At 46.2% G+C, this 21556-nt stretch overlaps 1 protein-coding gene across 5 annotated transcripts in view; it reads right to left on the bottom strand.

Moving 5' to 3' along the window:
- The window catches only part of LOC122940716 (tetratricopeptide repeat protein 31-like), a 100132-nt gene that overhangs the window by 16781 nt on the left and 61795 nt on the right, over window positions 1-21556 (bottom strand). For all 5 annotated transcript variants that reach the window (XM_044297427.1, XM_044297431.1, XM_044297432.1 and 2 more), the window contains exons 7-12: window positions 9476-9566; window positions 7009-7150; window positions 5134-5238; window positions 3095-3185; window positions 2947-3016; window positions 1205-1282 (exon numbers count right to left, since the gene is read on the bottom strand). In XM_044297427.1, coding sequence (XP_044153362.1) covers window positions 1205-1282; window positions 2947-3016; window positions 3095-3185; window positions 5134-5238; window positions 7009-7150; window positions 9476-9566 — 577 coding nt within the window. The remainder of the gene's footprint in view (window positions 1-1204; window positions 1283-2946; window positions 3017-3094; window positions 3186-5133; window positions 5239-7008; window positions 7151-9475; window positions 9567-21556) is intronic.

Below are 21556 nucleotides of genomic sequence, written 5' to 3'. Positions count from 1 at the left end.
GAAATGAATGGGTCACGGGGCCTATGGCCATAGCATTTCTAAAAAAGCGCTGTGTGTGAAAACACTATAATACAAAAGAAGATAAAATTAAGGGGGAAAAAAATGCAAAAACAGCTCAGACAATCAAGTGGTTTAATGTATCCTCATTAAAGAGGCTGGGTCAGGCTCACGCCGTTTCTGCATCTGTAAACCTTTTCGAGGACAGCTGAGTAGACCTCTCAGTGCAGACTGGACAAGAGGGGTAACGGGGAGATTATACTATATAAAAAAAAGGGACGTGTATACTGTCTTTTCCAGAGGGCAGGATCGTGTAGTATATACTATAGCGTAGTAGACTATACTATTGTGTCCTCCGTATGCACATATAATGAGCAGCAAGCAGAGCCCAAAGTATACTCTTTTGGATTTAGGGGTATCTGTCAGCAGGATCAACCCTATTAAATCAGCCATAAGGCCTGACCCTGCTGACCAAAAAACATACCTTTCCTCTCCCAATCAACTGCTGTATTTAGGAATGCAAAAATATGTAAATTACGGCTTAACGGGGTATTCTGGTTATGTAACGTTATCCCCTATCCACAGGGGCATAAGTATCAGATCGGTGGGGGTCCTACCACTGGGACATGAGAACAAGGGCCCCTTACCTCGTGGAGCCTGACAAAATGAACAGAGTGGCCGGTTGAGCATGTGCGCTGCCGAACCATTTATCGTTACGGGATTTCTGGAGACATCCGAGTACATCACTTGGCCATCTCCAAAACTTCAAAAGAAATGAATGGAGCGGCAACGCGCATGCCCAACAAGCAGCTCCATTCATTTTTGGGGCCTCCACAGGGGTAGGGTCCTACTGAGGAGACCCCTACCGATCTAATAGTAATCCCCCGTGGGCTGGTGATAACTTTACATAAGTCAGAGAATATCCCTTTAAGTGCACTGAGGGCAGGCCCTAGTAACTCTGTGCACCTTAGCTCCTCCAACCTGCTTCCCCTGACACTTCTCCTCCACCGGGATGCCTGGCCCTGCTGACCAAGTTGCGGGGAAGTGTCCAGGGAATCACAGCAAAGGTGCACAGAGTTGCTAGAGCCTATCCCTCGTGCACTTAAGACATACATTTCTCCTAAATGCAGCAACATATCGGGGGAAGAAAGCCTTGGTTTTAATCAGCAGGCTCAGCCCTACCAGGCAGTATGAAGCGCTTGCTTACCATTTAAACAGGTCCCGCAGCTGCTTTTCTGTTATCTGGTCCGTTATGTTCCCCACCCACAGCGAACAACTCTGGGTCCTGAAAAAAAGGGAAGACGGAGTCAAGAACAGACCAGGAAGCAAGCAAACAATAGAAGCCAGCAGCACCCTGGGGGCGCTAAGAGTTTTGCAAACACTGAATATTTGTATCATTTCCAATTGCATTACAGACCTTAATGAGGTTGCTTTGTCGGGATGATGCGCTTACACAATTTGATAAATTTTCACCGACAACCTCGCGTTCAAAGTGCAGGATATTTGTCAGCGGTGCAAGTTAATACGATCCAGTGTTTGCACAGATCTTAGCGCCCGCAGATACTGCTACTCTCAAATCACATCAATTAAGAGGGATGGAACGACTTTTTCCCCTCATGAACGTAGATGTTAGGAGAAAGAAGCATTGGTCATGCTGGATTTCAACATGCCCGATCTTTTTGGTCTCAACAGAGATAAACAACCAGCAGAGGTGTCTGGCAGCAGCTTACAGCGCGCTCTCAATGTGGGGGGGTTGAGAGGAACAGCTGTCAACAAGCGTTCAGCTGACAGCGATGTAATGTATGTGGTCTGATTAACGTTAAGCTTTGAAGTGGCATTAAGTTTAGTGCTAAATTAAAGCTGTGCTAAAGGCAACGCAGCAATGCTGAATTCTAACCATCCTGGACCCTGCTGCCTGGGCAGGCACCTAGGGGGCAGCGCGCTGCCTGGGCAGGCACCTAGGGGGCAGCGCGCTGCATGGGCAGGCACCTAGGGGGCAGCGCGCTGCCTGGGCAGGCACCTAGGGGGCAGCGCGCTGCCTGGGCAGGCACCTAGGGGGCAGCGCGCTGCCTGGGCAGGCACCTAGGGGGCAGCGCGCTGCCTGGGCAGGCACCTAGGGGGCAGCGCCCTGCCTGGGGAGGCACCTAGGGGGCAGCGCCCTGCCTGGGGAGGCACCTAGGGGGCAGCGCCCTGCCTGGGGAGGCACCTAGGGGGCAGCGCCCTGCCTGGGGAGGCACCTAGGGGGCAGCGCGCTGCCTGGGGAGGCACCTAGGGGGCAGCGCGCTGCCTGGGGAGGCACCAAGTAAGATCATACTGTTTTAGGAGCACTAAAGAGGCATCAGTGTTGTGATGGGGGCACTTAGGGGACATTTTTAGCGTGTTGGTGTACTAAGGAGGTATCTTTGCTCTGTGGGAGCATTAAGGGGACATCATAATGTGTATGGGGCACTAAGCGGACATCCTCCCTGTGTGGAGGGCAAAAAGGGGCACTACTGCTGTGTGGGGGGCACTGGGTGGAATTGTATTGCGGATTTGGTTTGGTTACAGACGTGGTGTCCCTCTTCACATTTTTTCCAAAGTTGGGAGGTTTGCATTTGGCACAATACGAATGTTATCTCAATGATTTGGCACCAAGCTCAGCTCTGCTACATCTATAGTAACTAGCAGAAGAAGAATAAAATTCACTGCAGCCGATGTGACAGGAACCGGTGGAAGCTGTAATAAGAGGCGGCAGTTGTCGAGAGACATTCCCCATAAAATAGTTTACAATAATATCCCAGAGAAGACGCTCGGGGAGGAACTGATCCGTGAAATGCATGCCTGAGTTCAAGATTAAAAAGGCAAGGCAATCTGCATAAGTGAAATACTTGTGGAGAGCATTCATACGCTGGCGTCAGCCGATACAGATTTATAGGTTTCCTCAGGCAGCAGATGGGTGGCCGCACTCACTCTGACAATTCATTTAGGAAGAGCAGCTCCTCTTCTCCAGTCTCATCCAGCTTCATGTTCTCCTGCAAGACTGCCGGGAAGAAGGAGAATTACCGTGAGCTCGGCCCCTGCCCCCCTCACTCATATGTGTAACTGTCCAGAAAATCACCTTTAGCAGAAATTGGCGCTTCCATTACAGCAGGGACAGATCCGTATTCTTCAAGCAAGTGAAAGCTTTGTCCCTGGGTGAAACCGTGATCCTTCAGAGAGAGTCAGACATTTTAGAACAGGCCCTCCTAATGTGACTTCAACAGGTTTTCTGATTGTATATAACTATAATAATCTTATACAAGGCACTGACAGCAGGATCAAATCTTTTAAAACATGCATACGGCCTGGTAGAGTTGATCCTGCCGATTAAAATGATACCCGAATTATGAAAATCGGTTGCAACGTTCCCAAGACTCTGTGGATTCAGTGCACCCAGGGACTAGGCTCTGCCCTTTGGTGCATTGAAGCCTTCATTTGCATAAAATATTGAAAGTCTTTTTTGCTCGGGAACGGCGCAACCGATTTTTGCAAGACAGGTATCATTTTAAATCAGCAGGATCAACTGTACCAGGCAGTGCACCTACTTTATTGGTGTTGACACGGCCTATTTTGGACGCATTTTTTTTATTTTATTTTTTGCTTTTTTTATCTCTGCATTTCATCTAATGTGTTGTAGCTCTTATTAATTTTTAGGGGGGGGCATGGTGTGAAAAAAAAAAACACAGCAATTCCGCATCGTTTTTTGGGATTTGTTTTCATGACATTCACCATGAAGACAAAGACATGATACCTTTACTGTGCGGGGTCAGTTTGATTAGTGGAAGAAACCTCGTTTTGTTTTTTTTTTCAAATTTTGCACAATAAAACCCTTTTTTTTTATATTTTTTTTAAATAATTAGTTTCTATGATGCTGTACTCAAAGGCCAAGAACATTTGTAGTTTTCCATCGACGGAGTTGTATGAAGGCTTGTTTTATTTCATTTTTGCCTATGATGTCCACTCTATGGGATAATAATGTGTTCATTTTATAGTACGGGCTCTTATGGATGTGGTGACAGCAATTATGTATAGATTATTATTTTTTTTTATAAAAATAAAAAGGGATTTGAAAGGGAGAAAAAGATTTTTTGCTTTTTTGTGCGATTTTGTTTTAATATTTCAAACCCCCTTTTTTTTTTTTTTTTTTACTTATTTCAAGTCCCAGTAGGGGACTTGAACCTGTGATCCTCTGATCACCCATTCTGTATTACAGTTTTTACTATCAATTAAATTAAACAATACCCATTAGAATGCCTGACAAAGGAAGGGCCTAACAGGCATCCATAAATGGCAGCTCTGGAGGTAATTGTTAGGCCCCTGGCTGCCACGACAATTCCTTGGCCACCCTACAATTGCATCACGGGGGCCAGTGAGGTGAGAGAGGGAACTAATTAGATGCTGCACTCAGCATTGTATACCACAGCTGGCACCTACTTATTAAAGGCTATATACACCTTCAGGGGCATTTTTTGTATGATTGTATTTTACAAAATTTTGGGATACAATTTTTTCTTCAATTGGTTTTTATCAAAAATATTGAGCTGTTCTGTCAAAGGGTTAACTGTTTATCTAGCTGTGTAAACCATACTTTCACTTTGTGCCTCATGTAATAAACCTTATCTATAAACTACTAAAAAGGTCATAAACACTTATTTAAGCCGCATTATTATGAGTAAGAAAAGAACTGAGCTATAGTGAGTGTTTTTAAGGTCAGAGATAAGGAGCCATCAGCTGAGCTGCCTGACAGAACACAGTAAAAACACAGAGCCTGCTACTGGAGAATCTCAAGGCTGTACAGAGAGAAAGGGGCTCAACATTTTTAATAAAGACTAGTTTAAAAAAAGTTTTTTTTAGCTCAAAAGGAGTATAATGCAATAATTAAAAAAAAATTCCCCCAAAGGTGAATATAGCCTTTAATGATGTTTGCCTGGGCCACCAGGGTCATTGGCAATAGGTGATGCGTCTTGTGCTTTTAAGTTGCACTTTGCTAAGGCTGGCTCGGATACACCTAGTGAGCCGCACACACCTGTTTCAGTTGGACAGGGATAGGACAGTTCTTCGACATCTAAATGTAAAGAATGAACCAATTCCTTGACGGCGAGCAGGTTATCAAATTACCATGAGCTGCAATACTTGACACGTATGAATCTCTATCAAAGCGTCCTCGCATGCTTCATCCAATTTTAACACCATCGTGAAGGCATCTTCTGCTTCTGCATACCTCTGTGCAAAGGAAAGCAAAATATTAGTCCAGCAAAGCCAGAAGGTGTGTATTGTGACTGCGCTATCAATCTCCAGACAAGCATGCCTGACCGCTGTACTACTGTGCCTAGTAACCACAGGTACAGTTCTTCCGAATACACACAGGATATTTTCCACATAAACACGCCAATCGGGCACCTACCAGGAATGGTGGCACAAGAGAATAAGCCCTATGTAGGTGGCGTCCTCTTGTATAGGCAAAAACCCATGGTACTGTCGATGTCAGTTGCTATTATGGAAACTGCTTGAAGCGCGCTTCCGGCTGGGGGGGGGGGGCAGTACTGTAGATTTTTGCCTATACAAGAGGACACCACATACATAGGACTTCTTCCTTCTTTTCCGGGGCCGCCATTCCTGGTAGGTGCCCGAATGGCTTGTTTATGTGGGAAATATCCTGTGCGTTTTGCAAAGTACAGTACATATACCTGTGGTTACTACGCACAGTAGTACAGGGAGCAGCGGTCGGGCATGCTGGTTGGATTCTGGACATTGATAGCGCAGTCACAATACAAACCTTATCCAGGTCAGTTATCATTGTGCCGGCGGGCGGTCCTTTCGTAATCGCACCGGTGATCTTATTAGTGAACAAATCATTTGCACCCAACTTATTCGATACCTTGCCCCATGCCGCCTCTAACTTGTTACCCAGAAGAGAATAATCCAGCTTCTTGACTGCAGAAATCACGTCTGCAAGCAGCAGCCTTATGCCCCATGGTGTCTTACCCAGGTATATAGATGGAGTGACGTATATATATAAGTAAGTGTCAGGCACAGGAGAGGATGAAGGCTGCGCCCTGTGCAGCAGCATGCATGTCACAAGCAGTGTTCAAATTAGAGCCCACTGCAGGGAGGGCCTGTGATGAATGGTAGACAACAGCCTTGAAGGGGTTTTTCTGGACGCAGATAATAATGAACCATCCCGAGTGTAGTTCATCAACATCAGATCGGTGGGGATCCAACACCTGGTACCCCCAACAATCAGCTGCTTCTGGCGCCGTAAACTATATACTGTACAGATGGGAAGCAGAAGGCTCCAAACTCTGTGTAGGTTGCGAGGCAGGTGTACTACAGCTCAGCTCCCATTGAGCTACAGCGGAGCTGCAGTACCCCGGCACGGCCACTACACGGTGTACTGAGCCTTCTTGCCTCCACTGTATAGTTTCCAGAGGTTGCTCGAAACAGCTGATCGGTGGGGTGCCAGGTGTCCGCCCCCATCAATCTGATTTTGATTTACTTATCCTGGGGATAGGTCATCAGTATCCAAGTCCTTTAGATTAGTAAAAAGGAAAGACTGGAGGAGATTCAGTGACAACCGCAAAATACAAGAGGCTAAAAAGATTTCTGGGTTGTCAACGAGCGAATTACTTCATTGCTGCTATTGAACTGTCATGGCACTTTTTGATAACTGTATTATTCAGCCGCTTACAAGAGACAGCAGTGACATCCGACCGCACGTATACAGATGAGACATCACACCAGAGGGCTTGTTTTCTCTAGAGTTTCCCCTTTGAATGTAAAGGGGGTTCTACATTATAAAACAATGGTGGCAAGAGGCTGCAAATCAGACAGACGTGAGATTATTGAATGTAAGGAAGGCTATAACAGCAACATGCATAATAATACTGTAGCATTTATCTTACACCAACATAGTACCGTATATGGGTAATGCATATGAAAAAAAACTGGGAAACCAGCCAAAATACCCATGGTCAACTGAAAAGACCTCCGTACATTGCATCCTTTCAGGGCACGCCCTTTCCTGAAATAGGCCTTAGGATAATCAGCCGAGAGCTGTATGGAAACGTCTGCGTCCACCAGGGCCTTGGGGTAAAGCTCCAGCTGCTCGTAGCAATAGGAACGGTTTCCAAAATACCTGCAAAGAACACAAAGCATCAGAGGTTACCGTGAAAGTCTCTTAATCTGGTATATCCAAGAGCTCAGAACTGCCTGGTAATCTGGAATCTCACAAGACTGAAAGCAAAAAGAACATATGGAGATAGGAGCTTACTGCACATGGAGAAGACAGAATACATTCTTCTCAGGTCAATCAACTTCTAACGCGTTTTGGACTTCATATGTATCAAAGATTTTATTTTTCTCACTTAAGACATGGATATGTCATGAGGGTATACAGCGGCATCTAGGTCCAACTGCTGGTGGTTCTAGGAAGGAGAGGCACCAGGCCAGTGCATCATACTGTACAATGACAGGCTTCAGATTGTGCATTTTATGGAGGACACAAAGATCACACCTTCATGTTAAAGGGGGTAATCTCCTTTTAGAGAATAACTGTTTGGATGGATGTTCTTCTGAGATTACATGAAATTGCTCACCTACTGATATTCCTAAAATCCAGCTTAAAGGGAATCTGTTACCCGGTTTGGGAACACTAAACAACCAGCACATAATTATACAGCTGGGGTCTATGGTCCCCAAACAAATCCTGCAAAAGAAGGTGAAAGAAAATTGAAACCTATCGGGGGAGGAGTGCAGGATTGTTTCCCATTGGCATTAGACGCATGCACACTGCACTGATGGAGCCAAGGACAGCAGACCTCACATTACTGAGCATGTGCACATCGGGAACATGCACAGTGAGGCGAGCTGTGCCTTTGTAGACACAGTGCACATATGACCGATGCCACTGGAGAAGAGTCCCGGACTCCTTCCTCAACAAGTTTGGATTCCATTTACTTTCTTTTACATGGAAGGATGAGTTTACTATGAGCAGGACTGGGACTCTCAACCCCAGCTGCATAATGGTATAGTGACCCAAAACCAGGTAACATGTTCCCTTTAAAGGCTATGTACGCCTTTGGGGGCATTTTTTTAAGCTAAAATCATTTTTTTAATTGGCGTTTTTTTAAAAATATGGCGTTTTTTTTTGTGTACAGAGCCGACATGCTCTAGTAGCACCCTTTGGATTTTCTGTCTTTTCCGTCAGACCAGGAGCTGAAGGACTCCTTATCTCTGCTCTCTGACATTTTAAACACTCATTATAGCTCAGTTCTTATCTTACCGATAAGAATGTGGTTTGAATTGTTGAAGTGTTTATGACCTCTCAGTAGTTTAGAGGTAAGGTTTATTAGAGGACAGGCACACAGTGAAAGTACCAGTCACACCGCCAGAAAAACAGTTAACCCTTTGTGACAGAACAGCTCAATATTTTTTTTTAATAAAAGGCCAAAATGATTTTTAGCCAAGAATAAGCAACATGCAATCATTTAAAAAATTGCCTCCAAAAGGTGTACATAGTCTTTAAAGGAGTACTGAAGTGGGTGATGGATATAAAACAAAAATAAAATAAAAAAGTCTAAAACGAATCAGTGTAACAACACAACATGCAAATACTTCAAAGCACATTAGAAGACTCAGAGCATTACAAGTAAAGCACAGAGCAGTGTAAACAATGTGAAGGGAGGTGGGGGGTGAGAATTGGAAATTCCCCCCCCCCCCCCAACCTAATCTTGATGGCCTGTCCTAGGATAAGCCATCAATAATAGCAACCTGGATAACCCCCTTAAGAATGCCATACACGTTATAATAATGTCAGCCATTCCCACTCATTTTGCTGGGATCGGAGGGGAGGGGGTGCAGATGTCAAGGGAGATCAGGATTGTACGGTTTGATTTCAACATGCCTGATCCTTTTGTTCTCAGCGAACATAGGTTGCTGCCAAGGATGTTCGGTAGCAGCTTACTCCCCAGTACCCATTCAGAAGACATGAATGCCTGGCTGAGCCTGCATGTGTACGTGAAGGCCCTGGTAAACTGAGCGCCGGTCAAATTATTTTATCGTCAATCATTATGGCCCCAGCCTGATGCCATGTAATCCTCCCCCCTTATTCCTATCCTGCTGCCACAGATCTATCTAGAAATGTATATTAATCCGTACATGCACATCTCTCTATCCACACGTTTTCTTCCGTGTGTCGGCATGGCCCGATAAGCCGGCATCACATTCCTACCAGGACACAGGGAGGCCCGGATGATGTCAGTGTATTCTCCATACAGGAGCCGTTACACACAGAGATAAATAACATCATTATCGCTGCAAACAAATCTCCCTGAAATTCAAGGAATCTGAACACAAATCCAATTTACGGCGCAGTGTAGATGATGGAAAAGATAAAACTCCTCGGGCTGAAGCCATCCGACAATCCCTGACTGCACCCGGCGGATGGCGGCAGAACATTTACCTGTAATCTTTAGGATCTAATCTGATTGCTTCGCTAAACAGTTCAATGGCTTTGGTGTAGTTTCCGTCTTTCACTGAATGAATGCCTTGTTCTGGAAGAATAGAGAATGTAAAATGAAGATAAAAGGAATGCAGGAAATGATGTGTACATAACGGCAGGAATGCAGGAGGTGAATCACAGATGAATGGTTAATGATATTAAATTAAAAAATAATTATTATTATTATTTAAAAGAGGTTGTGCACGAAAGATTCTACATTTTTCAAACCAGCACCTGAATCTGAATTCTGTATTTGCATGGAATTAGAAATTTAGTATAGCCACTGATTAATGTATGGCGCCACCTGCTGTTTGTTCTGTTCCTTATTTCTTGTCCACCTCACTGAGGTGGTCGCACATGCTCCGTTTAAATCCTTAACTGCCACAAGCCATATGTTCTGTTAGAAATTGTGGCAGTTACTGGGAAACGGCTACGGCAGAGCAGCTACTGCGAAAAGGAGAGAGCTGCAGCAGAAAGTTCACAACCCCCTGAGCTGTGATAGGGACAGAGCTGCAGCAGAAAGGACATGCCTGCTGAGCTGCCAGCCTGAAGAGGATCTAGCAGAGCAATTGGAGCAATGAATCTCTGGACCCATGTTACAGGGCTGGTTCTGGCTTTGTTAGAAAGAGATTGTCATGTACTATATGATGTCTGTATTTTTTTTTTACATAAATCATGGCATAACCCTTTTAAAAGGGGCTTTCATAGAGTTAAAACACACCCGCTATACCAGGGATGGCCAACCTGCGGCTCTCCAGCTGTTGTAAAACTACAATTCCCACCATGCCCTGATGTACGCTAATAGCTGTAGGCAGTCTGGGCATGCTGGGAGTTGTAGTTTTGCAACCGCTGGTGAGTTTCAGGTTGGCCATTCCTGTCCTTATACTATAGGAGTGCGATAGCCAAGCGCTCTACTCATCCTCTGTCTTATAGAGCTTGAATGGAGAAGCAGTTTGCAAGCTTGATCCCCTCTCCATTCCAAGTGGGACCCCCAGAAATTAGACACTTGTCCGCTATTCTGTGGATTGGGAATACGTTTTGATTCTGGGAAACCTCAAACTGTTGAGAAGAAATTTCTTTCCTTTGCAACTATGAATGAGGCTATCCAAAGAGTAACTTAATAAGAGGGCCCCAACTAACCCTCCCGCAGGCCAAACAAGTACCCATATTACAGAGCCAACCATAATGCCCTCCCATAACAGATACAGCATGCCACAGAGCCACGAATTAGAAGACCCAGCATGAGAGGGACCCTATCGCAGAGCCAGCATGGCACAGAACCACGTATAGGAGAGCTATGTAGCACGTGACTGGGACCTCATGTCAGACCTGGATACGACATGGACCCCATAGGACAGAAGTTACATGACGGGGACATCATTATAGAGCGAGCATGCAATAGAGCCCCCAATAAGAGTAAGCACATGACAGGGACCACCCATAGGAGAGCCAGAGCATGAAAGGGACCCAACAGGCATGAGTTTTCCATAATATAGATCTATAACCGTACCACGTGCAACTATTTCCCAATAAATATATATTGAAAAAAATATATTAAAAAAGCCTATGTGAAGTCTGTGATTGGAGCATGGCCTACAGGTCATCACATATTCTCTGAACCGCAGCTCGTAATCCCCAAAAGTACACTTTTTGGCGGCTGCGTGGCAACAGACCTGACTGAGGTGACCACTGCTTCTCCATGCATTTCTCTTTGTTGCATGGCTACTGGAGGGAGGGGGACTAATATGTTTTTTTCAATTTTTTTTCATGTGCCAGAAAATAGTGTAAATTAAAAAAATTAAATAAATCACTCCTGACAAATTGAATAAATTCTAAATTTTTCCACCAGGAGAAAAGGAAACGGCTCACTTTGCAAAATTAATTTAAAAAAATATACTAAAATAAATAAAATATAGAGGGGAAAAAAGAAAAGAAAAAAAGAACGGCTGAGCGTGCTGTGCTGTAACTCGCTTGCACGCTATCACAGTAATATCTTTCTCTGCACATCATTTACACAGAATGTGATGCAAGGTGCTGCAATGAAAAGACTGAAGATTACAACATGTTGTGTAACGTATTACAGCATGGCACATGGAGTGGTTTTGTTTTTATGTTTTATAGTCCGTCTTATATATATTTTAACCTATACCACAAGGGACTACAAGGGCTCCCCAGGATCAACATATTGATGACCCATCCATAGGAAAGATCATGAATATGAGATTGTGGTGGTCCGACACTTGGTACTCCCACCGACCAGCTGTAAGCAGCAGCAGCCACAGGTTCCCGGAAATAAACTGTGTACGGAGCCAATACCACAGCGCCATACACAGGCCATTCCTAGGTATTGCATTTGAGCAAGAACTACCACTACACAATGTACAAAGTCACGGCATTCTGCTTCGTACTACCAATGACCTATCCTACAAGGTAGGTCATAAATATGTCCCAGAAAACCCCCTTTAAACACAGTCATTGTACATGTATGCCAATGGCTCAGGAATGGAGCCGCAGCCAACTGCAGCATGAGCTAGCGGTGATAGAAATGCTGAATGTACAGCTGAGCTCCTGCTGGATTGCAGATCAATGATGCAGTCAATGCTGACCGCAGCATCCAAGATGGGAAGGAAGTTCCTTATTTTACCCCACAACATGATTGTGGAGTGCCAATGGGTTGCTATAGCCATGTTAGTGAACCTATTAGGTACTGCTATGGACAGGGTCCAATAGGATGTAGACAGGTTGTATGTAGTCAGTGATGTAGACAGGCATACTGCACTGCAATACAAAAGTATTGCAATGTATTAGAGACTGCATGTTCAAGTCCCTTACTGGTCATCCCCCCCCTCCTAAAAAGTAATAAGATGATACCACTGATATGGTACCATAAGACTACCGCTCGTCTATGTAACTAAATACATTTGGTACAGCTGTAAACTGACTCGCAGATATCATATTGCTTATACTTCACAGTAAACACTGTATAAAAAAATATAAAAAAAGGACAAAAAAATTACTGTACTCTATTTTTGTTCATGTCTTACCCCCGAAAAAATGTCACACATGACCCAAAATGACACCAATGAACAGTACAGCTTGTACAGTTAGATCAACAACAAAATAAAAATGTTGTCTTTTTATATTCTTAGATAAATAACTTTAAATGGTTTAGTTATTGTGTAAAAATAGTAGTAAAAACAAACAAACAAACCCAAAAAAAATTTTGTATGATCGTAATTGATGGACCCAAAATGAAGTCCGCATATTTTTAATGCTTGGTTAACCACTTGTTTAAAAAATAAAAAATAAACACCGTAGAACTGCTGCTTTTCCCACGTTCCTCCCCAAAAAATAAATACCATTTTTTCAAAACATTTTATGTACCACTAAGGCCTCTTTCACACGGGCGTCAGTTTTTTTGCCTGGATAAGAGGCGGGTGCGTTGCGGGAAAATGCGCGATTTTTCCACGCAAGTGCAAAACATTGTCATGCGTTTTGCACTTGCGTGAGAAAAATGGCGCATGTTTGGTACCCAAACCCGAACTTCTTCACAGAAGTTCGGGTTTGGGATCAGTGTTCTGTAGATTGTATTATTTTCCCTTATAACATGGTTATAAGGGAAAATAATAGCATTCTGAATACAGAATGCATAGTACAAAAGCGCTGGAGGGGTTAAAAAAAATAATAATAAAACTCACCTTAGTCCACTTGATCGCGAAGCCCGGCATCTCCTTGTGTCTCCTTTGTTGACTAGGACCTGTGGTGAGCATTAAATACAGGTAAAGGACCTTTGATGACGTCACTCCGGTCATCACATGGTCTTTTACCATGGTGAATCACCATGGTAAAAGATCATGTGACGTACCATGTGATGACCGGAGTGACGTCATCAAAGGTCCTTTACCTGTATTTAATGCTCACCACAGGTCCTAGTCAACAAAGGAGACACAAGGAGATGCCGGGCTTCGCGATCAAGTGGACTAAGGTGAATTAAATTTTTTTCAAATTTTTTTTAACCCTTCTAGCGCTCTTTTACTATGCATTCTGTATTCAGAATGCTATTATTTTCCCTTATAACCATGTTATAAGGGAAAATAATAATGATCGGGTCTCCATCCCGATCGTCTCCTAGCAACCGTGCGTGATAATCGCACCGCATCCGCACTTGCTTGCGGATGCTATGCGATTTTCACGCACCCCATTCACTTCTATGGGGCCTGCGTCGCGTGAAAAATCGCACAATATAGAGCATGCTGCGATTTTCACTCAACGCACAAGTGATGCGTGAAAATCAACGCTCATGTGCACAGCCCCATAGAAATGAATGGGTCAGGATTCAGTGCGTTCACCGCACGCATCGCACCCGCACGGAAAACTCGCCCGTGTGAAAGGGGCCTAAATGGGTGCCTTAAAGGGTGTGAGGCAGTGACAGGACTCCTATATGAAGAGGGAAGATATGTGTCCTAGAATGGTGCAGGAAACCTATTAGAGGAGGTTGTTCACCAGGCCTGAGGTCAGGTCAGGTGCGATAATCACTTGGGGATAAAGCAATCCTCAGCGTGTGAGGGTTAGGCCCCAGGAAACAGACCTGCAGAGGGCCTGTGTGGTCCCTGCCAGGGGGGCTGGGCGGCCACAAGGCTGAGGAAGCCTGAGTTTGGGGGGACCCAGCGACGTCTGGAGCAGAGAGAGGTGTGGCCCGGTAAAAGTCAGGAGGACTGCTGGACCAGATTCCCCCAAGGTATTTCGCTGCTTCCACCGGGAGGACTGGTGGGTTGCACTGGTCACAGCTAGGAGGCTGTCTGACCGAAGCAGAATACCACAGTGTGAACACTGACCTAGAGGCGAGTTAGGGAGACTTCTGTATAGTGAGTTTTATTGTTTTGTGTTGATGTAACACATTGTGAGGTGAAGCTGCGACTTCATTGTGCCGAATGACGCCAAACTTGGAAGTGTGATGTGCCGTGTGATACAATAAAGCACTGTTTGACCGTGAAAACCCCCGTTTGATGAGAAGTCTGTCATTACAAGGGGTTATCAAAGACCTATAATGCCCCCCCATATGCCTGGGCCCCTCACACATTACTTACCATGCTCTCCAGCACCCGCGTCTCTTCTGACGCCCGCTGCTGCATCTCCCTGTTGGGCGGATAAAAAGTTCCGGTAACGGGGGGGAGCAGCCAATGACAGGAACGAGCCTCCCTAGTATCACGGGTGACGCTAGGGAGGCTCGTCCGTGTCAGTCTAAACTTATGCAGTCTATAATTTTAGTTAATCTGCCCCATTGTGTGACGCTGTAACATGTTGCACAAGATTTAGGAATTTTTTGCTGTTTCTTTTTTTTTTTTTTTTTTAAAGATCTTTTTATTGAAAAGAGAATCCACAAGTACATTCATGGACAAAGAACATTGTGTACAAAAATAGCATCAGAGCACATTGTACAGGCAGTTTGTTAACGTTGGATTCCTCAAATCACAATTTTACAATTTAAGCCCCCCCCCCACCCCAACCCCCTCATTCGTGACCCCATCCCGAACCCCCCTCCCAACTCCCCACCCGTGAACGCCAGTCCAGGACCATAGGACTAGAAGCGGTATCAGCACTGAGCCACTCCTCCTACCCCCCCAAGAAAGTATTCCCCAAGTGCCACGTTACACCTCCAGCTTCCCTAAACTATTTGCAAGCTGGGCCTTTAGATACCAGCCAGTCTGTTTAAACGGAGCTATAAGTTCTTGTATTTCAATATCGGATAACCGTTTCTCTACGAACTTCCTCCACTTTTTGATGAACCTTTCAACTAGGCGCTTCCTTGTCCTGCTTCCACCTCCAATCTCTCCAGGTAAAGAACCTTCTTCATTGTCCCAATGACCTCCTCCCACACCGGACCCTCCCTCTCTAGCCAGTGCCGTAAAAGAGACTTCTTTACCGACATCAATAGAAGGTGCACACCAGGCTTAGCAACCACCGATCCCAATTCCTCTTCCTGGTTCAAAGGTATATAGTGGAATATGCACTGTTGTGGCGTGGGGCCCACTATCTCTCCCCAAATAGTCCTCTATCGAGTCAATGGCCTGCTTCCACAATGGCTGCACCATTGGGACATTCCCAAATGGCATGTAGTAGTCCTGCCTTCGGGAGATTACACTTAGGGCACTCACGCAGATAATGAGCAGGGGCATCATGGTAGGATAAATTAAAAGCGTACGTTGCTCTATGCATCAGCCTCAGTTGCGTCTCCCTCCACTGCTCATTGTACATTGCTCGCCTAACCAGTTCCATTCCCAGCCCTCATTTTTTTCGCTATATTTAGGTCAGATAACTCCCTTTCCCAAGCTTTGTATGCCCCTTTCACCAAGCCTATCGTCTGAATGCCGTGCAGACGCCTATGTAGTTCAGAGAGGGGTACATGGGAACCATCACTACCTAGCAATGCCGCAAACCATGCCAGCCTCTCCGATTCCCCGACCGAGAGCGCCTGAGCCCTACAATAACTTCTAATTTGCTGGTAAGGAAGGTAGTGGGCTTCCTGGAAGCCATACTGCTGATTTCACCTGATCCCAAGGTAGCCAGTGAAGGCCGGGAGTCTGTAGCAAGTCCTGAAGCCGCATGATATTCTTTTCCCTCCATGACTGGAACATAGTGTTCTCTCTACCCTGGGGGAACGCCGGCAAAGACCACAGTGGAAGCCTGGGCGACAAGTAGCAAGGAAGGCCATAAATCTTCCTAATCGCCTTCCACGCCATTATGGTATCTTTCAATAGAATGGACTGTCTTATTGACACCGGAATGTCTTTCAGTCTGGAGTGAAGCAAAGCCTCAAGATCCTCACCCTCAGCTAGTTCCCTTTCGAAGGCTATCGCCGAATAGTGACCCGTGCCCCACACCCAGTCTCGCACATGTCTGAATAGCGACGCTAGGTTGTAGTGACGAATATTCGGTAGCTGCAGCCCCCCCTCGTCTTTCAGCATCGTTAATTTGGCATAGGCGATGCGCGGCCTCTTGGTTTTCCAGAGGAAGCGGTTGAACGCTCTCTGCATCCTAACAACATCCGTGTGTTTGAGCAGCAGTGGAATCGTCTGGAGCGGGTAGAGTAGCTTCGGGAAGCTTACCATTTTAATTAAATGGGCCCTCCCACACACCGACAATGGCAGATCCTGCCATCTCTCCAGTTCATTTTCTATTTTGAGGAAGAGAGGGGGGTAATTCAGAGCGTATATTGACGCAGGGGTACGCCCAATTTTAATTCCCAAGTAGGTCAAGTAATCTTTCCGAATTTCCACCCTATTTTGTAAATCAGTTCGCTACGGGGGATCTGTGATCCAGGAACAGTAGCTGGCTTTTTGTCAGCATTGACCCTATAGCCTGTAGCACCACCATAGAGATTTAAAGCCTCCAACGTCCTCTCTAATTGAAGCTCCGGATATCTAAGATATAACAAGATGTCATCTGCAAAGCAGCTGACTTTCAGCTCCTTGGACCCTATTCTAATGCCGTCGAAGGTGTCAGATTTAATCAGCCATCTCACCAGGGGTTCCATTGCCAGGTTGAAGAGCAACGGGGACAAGGGGCAGCCCTGCCGCGTGCCCTTTTCCAGAGTGATTGGCTTGGATAAAAAGCCCGGCACACTCACTCGTGCCTGGGGGTTATCATAGAGCGCCCTCAGGAAATTTCTGAGCGACCTGTGATGTTAACCCTGTCCAGCACCATGTCTAACCATTGCCAATTGACATTGTCAAATGCCTTCTCGGCATCCACTGCCAACAACGCTGGAGAAGGACCGCTTTTAGACTCTTTATATCCGCTCAGGGCTGCCAACACCTTGCGTATATTAGTCACCGCAGATCTCCCTTTCATGAACCCTACCTGATGCGAACCAATTAAACTAGGCACACAATCAGCCAATCTATTGGCCAAGATTTTCGACAGGATCTTCACGTCCTGGTTTATCAGGGAGATCGGCCTGTATGCGCTGGGCTGCATCAAATCCCTTCCCGGCTTAGGGAGGATCTTTATGTAAGCCGTCTTGCCTGAGTCAGGAAGATCTCCCCCAGCCATAACGCTATTGAATATACCACTCAACGTCGGGGATAGTTCTGGGATCAAGGTCTTATAGAATTCCGCAGGGAATCCATCCGGGCCCGGAGCTTTGCCATTCGACAGGGATTTGATTGTCGACCCTAGTTCCTCGTCACTGACATCTCGGCTCAACGATTCCAGCATTTCGGTGGACAGGCGTGGCAGGTCTACCATGTCTAAGAGGTTTCTAGCTTCCTGGGGTCTGGGGGGATCACTCGCATACAACGCTTGGAAGTAGTCGCCCAATACTTCCACAATATCTTTCAGCTGGGAGCATAACTTTCCCAATTTATCTTTAAGGGGATGTAAGGTCGTCTGTGTAACGTATGAACGAGTTAAATTTGCTAACAGCCGCCCCGCCTTGTTGCCCACCCGAAAGAACTTAGCCCTCTGATAATCCCCAAACCACTTTTCCTGCCTTTCCTGACAGCAGTCAAAACTGTGCTTGGCTGTAACCCATAGGACTTTATTGGGGGTTGTGGGATTTTGTAGGAATTCAGTGTATGTCTCCCGCACCTTCTGGGTGGCCTCCTCAAATTTTCTCCTGGCTTCCCTCTTTTTCCCTATCGAATATGACATTATTCGGCCCCTGAGCACCGCTTTGGCCGCATCCCAGAATAGATTCTGGTTCGACGCCTGATCCGCGTTGTCCTGTGAGTATTCCCACCACCACCCTTTTAGCTTATCTGTAAAATCCCTATCCTTGGCTAAGTGCAGGGGCATTCTCCATATAAAATCCTGACCTCTAGGAACTGTATCCACGATTTCCATAACCACTGGAGCATGGTCCGAGATTAATAAGTCAGATTTCCACCAATTTAACTCTGGACAGCATCCTCTGAGATGCCAAGAAATAGTCAATCCGGGACCATGACCCCTGGGCATGGGAATAATGGGTATATTCGCGATCCACTGGATGACGGTAACGCCAGGCATCATACAGGCCCGTTTTCTGTATCAGAGGGAGTAACGTCTGGGCCCTATACTGCCGAGTATTATTTTCGAGGTACCACGCTTCCTGTCCTCCTGTTCGTTATGCACCCTATTAAAGTCTCCTGCCACTAATAGCATCTGTGAGTCCTCGCCTAAGATTTCTTGCTCCAAGGACTTGTAAAAGTCCATCTGGGAGGCGTTGGGCGCATAGACATTGTGCAGGACTATCTGCCCCACCGGAGAGTCTAAGCTCACTCGCATCCATCGACCCTGCTTGTCAGTAGATACAGAGGAAATCTCGTAGCGCAGGCGTCTATGGAACAGGATCATGATGCCTGACTTCCTGCCCATTGAGGATGAACCTACCACTTGCCCCACCCACATCTTTTGCATCCTACAAAAATCTGCCTCTTCCAGATGAGTCTCCTGCAGGAACGCCACATCTATTTTGAGTTTTTTAAGGTGGCGTAGCACAGCCATACGTTTGGCAGGGGACCTTAGGCCCTTAACGTTCCACGTGGCCACTCTCATTGATGATACTCTGTGCTTACGCTCTCCGCAGGAGAATCCACCAGGAACCAGCTAAACCGACATTTCACATATTGGCACTTAGGTAGTAACAATCCTAATCCCTCTCGATCGGCGTTCACCCCCCCCCTCTCCCTCCCTCCCCTCCCTCCCATCCATGCCCCCCTACCCATCCCCACAACATTAACAAATCACTTATGGACTTCGCTTTTTTCGCGCATCCTACTGTGTAGCCGTTGTCGCTACCTATGCTAAACAGATTCATTAACTACCTATAATTCTACTCCGCCAGCCAGCCCTTAGTGTATGGCTTAAACATAGATTTCAACACATTAACATGAATGAACCAATAAGTCCAGTGTTATCTCACGTGACCCTCCAGGGCGACCTCAACAGATGCTGTCAGACCTCACGGATGTCCTTTTCAGTTAGGGTCCGGATCTTGACGATCCAAGTCTGCAGGTCTAGGCATCGATCTCCCCGATCTCTGGCTACCTCCTCTCCCCCTGACCTAGGAAACGGACCGCTGGGAGGACGTCAGTATGATATCTGAGAACAAGGGATCCGACTCCAATACCTCCGTTGCTTCCCCCGGTGAAAAGAAAGTATTCACCGTCCCGTCTTGGCGAAAGATCCTCAGGGTTGCAGGGTACAGCAAGGCAAACTTGACCTTGTTTCTAGCTAGAGCCGAACATACTTGCGAAAACTCCCTCCTGCGCTTCGCCACTTCTGCTGAGTAGTCGCTGAATAGGAGTATCTTGTTGCCCCTAATCGTTAAGGGCCGCACATTGCGACGGAACTTCGTCAGGATAGCGTCCTTGGCGGCATAGTTCAGGTACCTAACTATAGCAGCTCTCGGTCTTGCATTGTTGGATCGCGACCCCTGCAGGTAGCGGCGGTCCCAGGCGGTGTGCTCTCTCCACCGTACATGTGCCCCGCAGCCCCAGTGCTTGCGGGATTTCCACCTCGCAAATATCCGCCAGCTGGTTCGAAGGGATCGATTCTGGAAGGCCAATGATTCGCAGGTTATTCCTCCTAGATCGATTCTCCAAATCGTCCATTTTTTCTTTCAGATACTGATTATCACGCAGGAGGTCTCTGATATTGCTCTGAGCTTTTTCCAGCTCTTCCTCCACTATTACCACCCGCTGCTCCACATCAGCGATCTGAGTGGTATGCTGAGCCACCTCAGACTGTAGTTGTTGCAGGGCCGACGAGACCGTGGCTTCCAGGGAGGCCTTGATATCCGGCGCCAGGAGTTTAGCCACTTCTATGGCCATGGACTTGCAGGAGGCTGTCAGCTCATCTGCCGTGGTAAGCTCGCATTCCCCTTCTTCTCCCTCCGAGCCTGATGCCTCCGCACTTCTCTGCGTCAGTTGCGATGCCGAACGGGTAAGCCTGTGTCTCTTCTCAGCCACCGGCGCCATCTTGCCCCTCACTTTCAGGTCGTCACCCGGAGGAAGTGTTGCCCGTACTTCTTTCTGCGAACCGCCCCTGACAATGAACTTCTCCATCGATGCCCCCGACACTGTTAGGGGGTTCTGAGGGTACCTTTCGGTCCCGGTATGCGGCGGTTCACCCGTTAATCAGGCCGGCCGAACGGAGAGCAGCTTACTCGCGTCTCTCCATGCGCGCGCCGGAACCGGAAGTCTATGTAGCGCAATACTTTCAATGTGATGATAGTTATGAATGATGTGAAGAGCAGGGTATTTTTCTAAAATGAAATGTACATAAAAAAAACTATATAAATAAAATCAAATTGAAAAAAATCTTGCTATACAAACTAGCAGAAAAAGTGAAAGACAATGCGTATCTGGGGACGACTGACTGTTCAGCGTTTCTATAACAGGTTTAGATGGCAGAACAGATTTGCGCTCACAAGTACTCAGGGCACGAGAGGACTGCTGTCAGGTTAAGCCACGAGTCGCGGGATGAGCGGTCAGAACGTAATGTATACAGCTGGGGATTGAGCCGAAAACCTAAAACGCACGCAGCTCTGAAGTAATTTACTGTAAAAAGCCACACTATCACGGTGTATGACATCCATGCTATATAACGGCAGGGAAAGTGTGAGCATAATGCAGATGAGAGACCTCACATCCAAAAATTAAATCTGACTGTGCGGAAATTTGTGAAGATGTCAGAGTGACAAAGAAATCAATTAAGGATATAATAAGTTGTTTTGTTTTTTTCCCCTACAAATCATGCCATGCTGAGAGACCGTGACGTGGTGCATGATGGGCTCCGATATGTTCGTGACAGGAATATATTGGCAAAAGTCTCAGCTTTTAATATCTGCTTGTATGGCTAGCTAGTATAGTCAGTGGCATATCCGTTTGGTGCATTTTTTTCCTGTGATTTATATTATATTTTCATCCGCACAATGCTCCGTTTTGTGTAGGATGCATTTGTGGTGCATGTGGACCGCGCCGGCATCCTCCATTGTACGCATTTTTTGCTGGGGATGGTCGTTTGCTGCGGTCCACATGCGGTGGGGCTGCTCCCCCA

This window comes from Bufo gargarizans, chromosome 6, assembly GCF_014858855.1.
Source record: "Bufo gargarizans isolate SCDJY-AF-19 chromosome 6, ASM1485885v1, whole genome shotgun sequence".
Lineage (NCBI taxonomy): Eukaryota > Metazoa > Chordata > Amphibia > Anura > Bufonidae > Bufo > Bufo gargarizans.
Note: the sequence above shows the minus strand (reverse complement) of the source record. Positions and strands in the feature narration are given on the sequence as shown.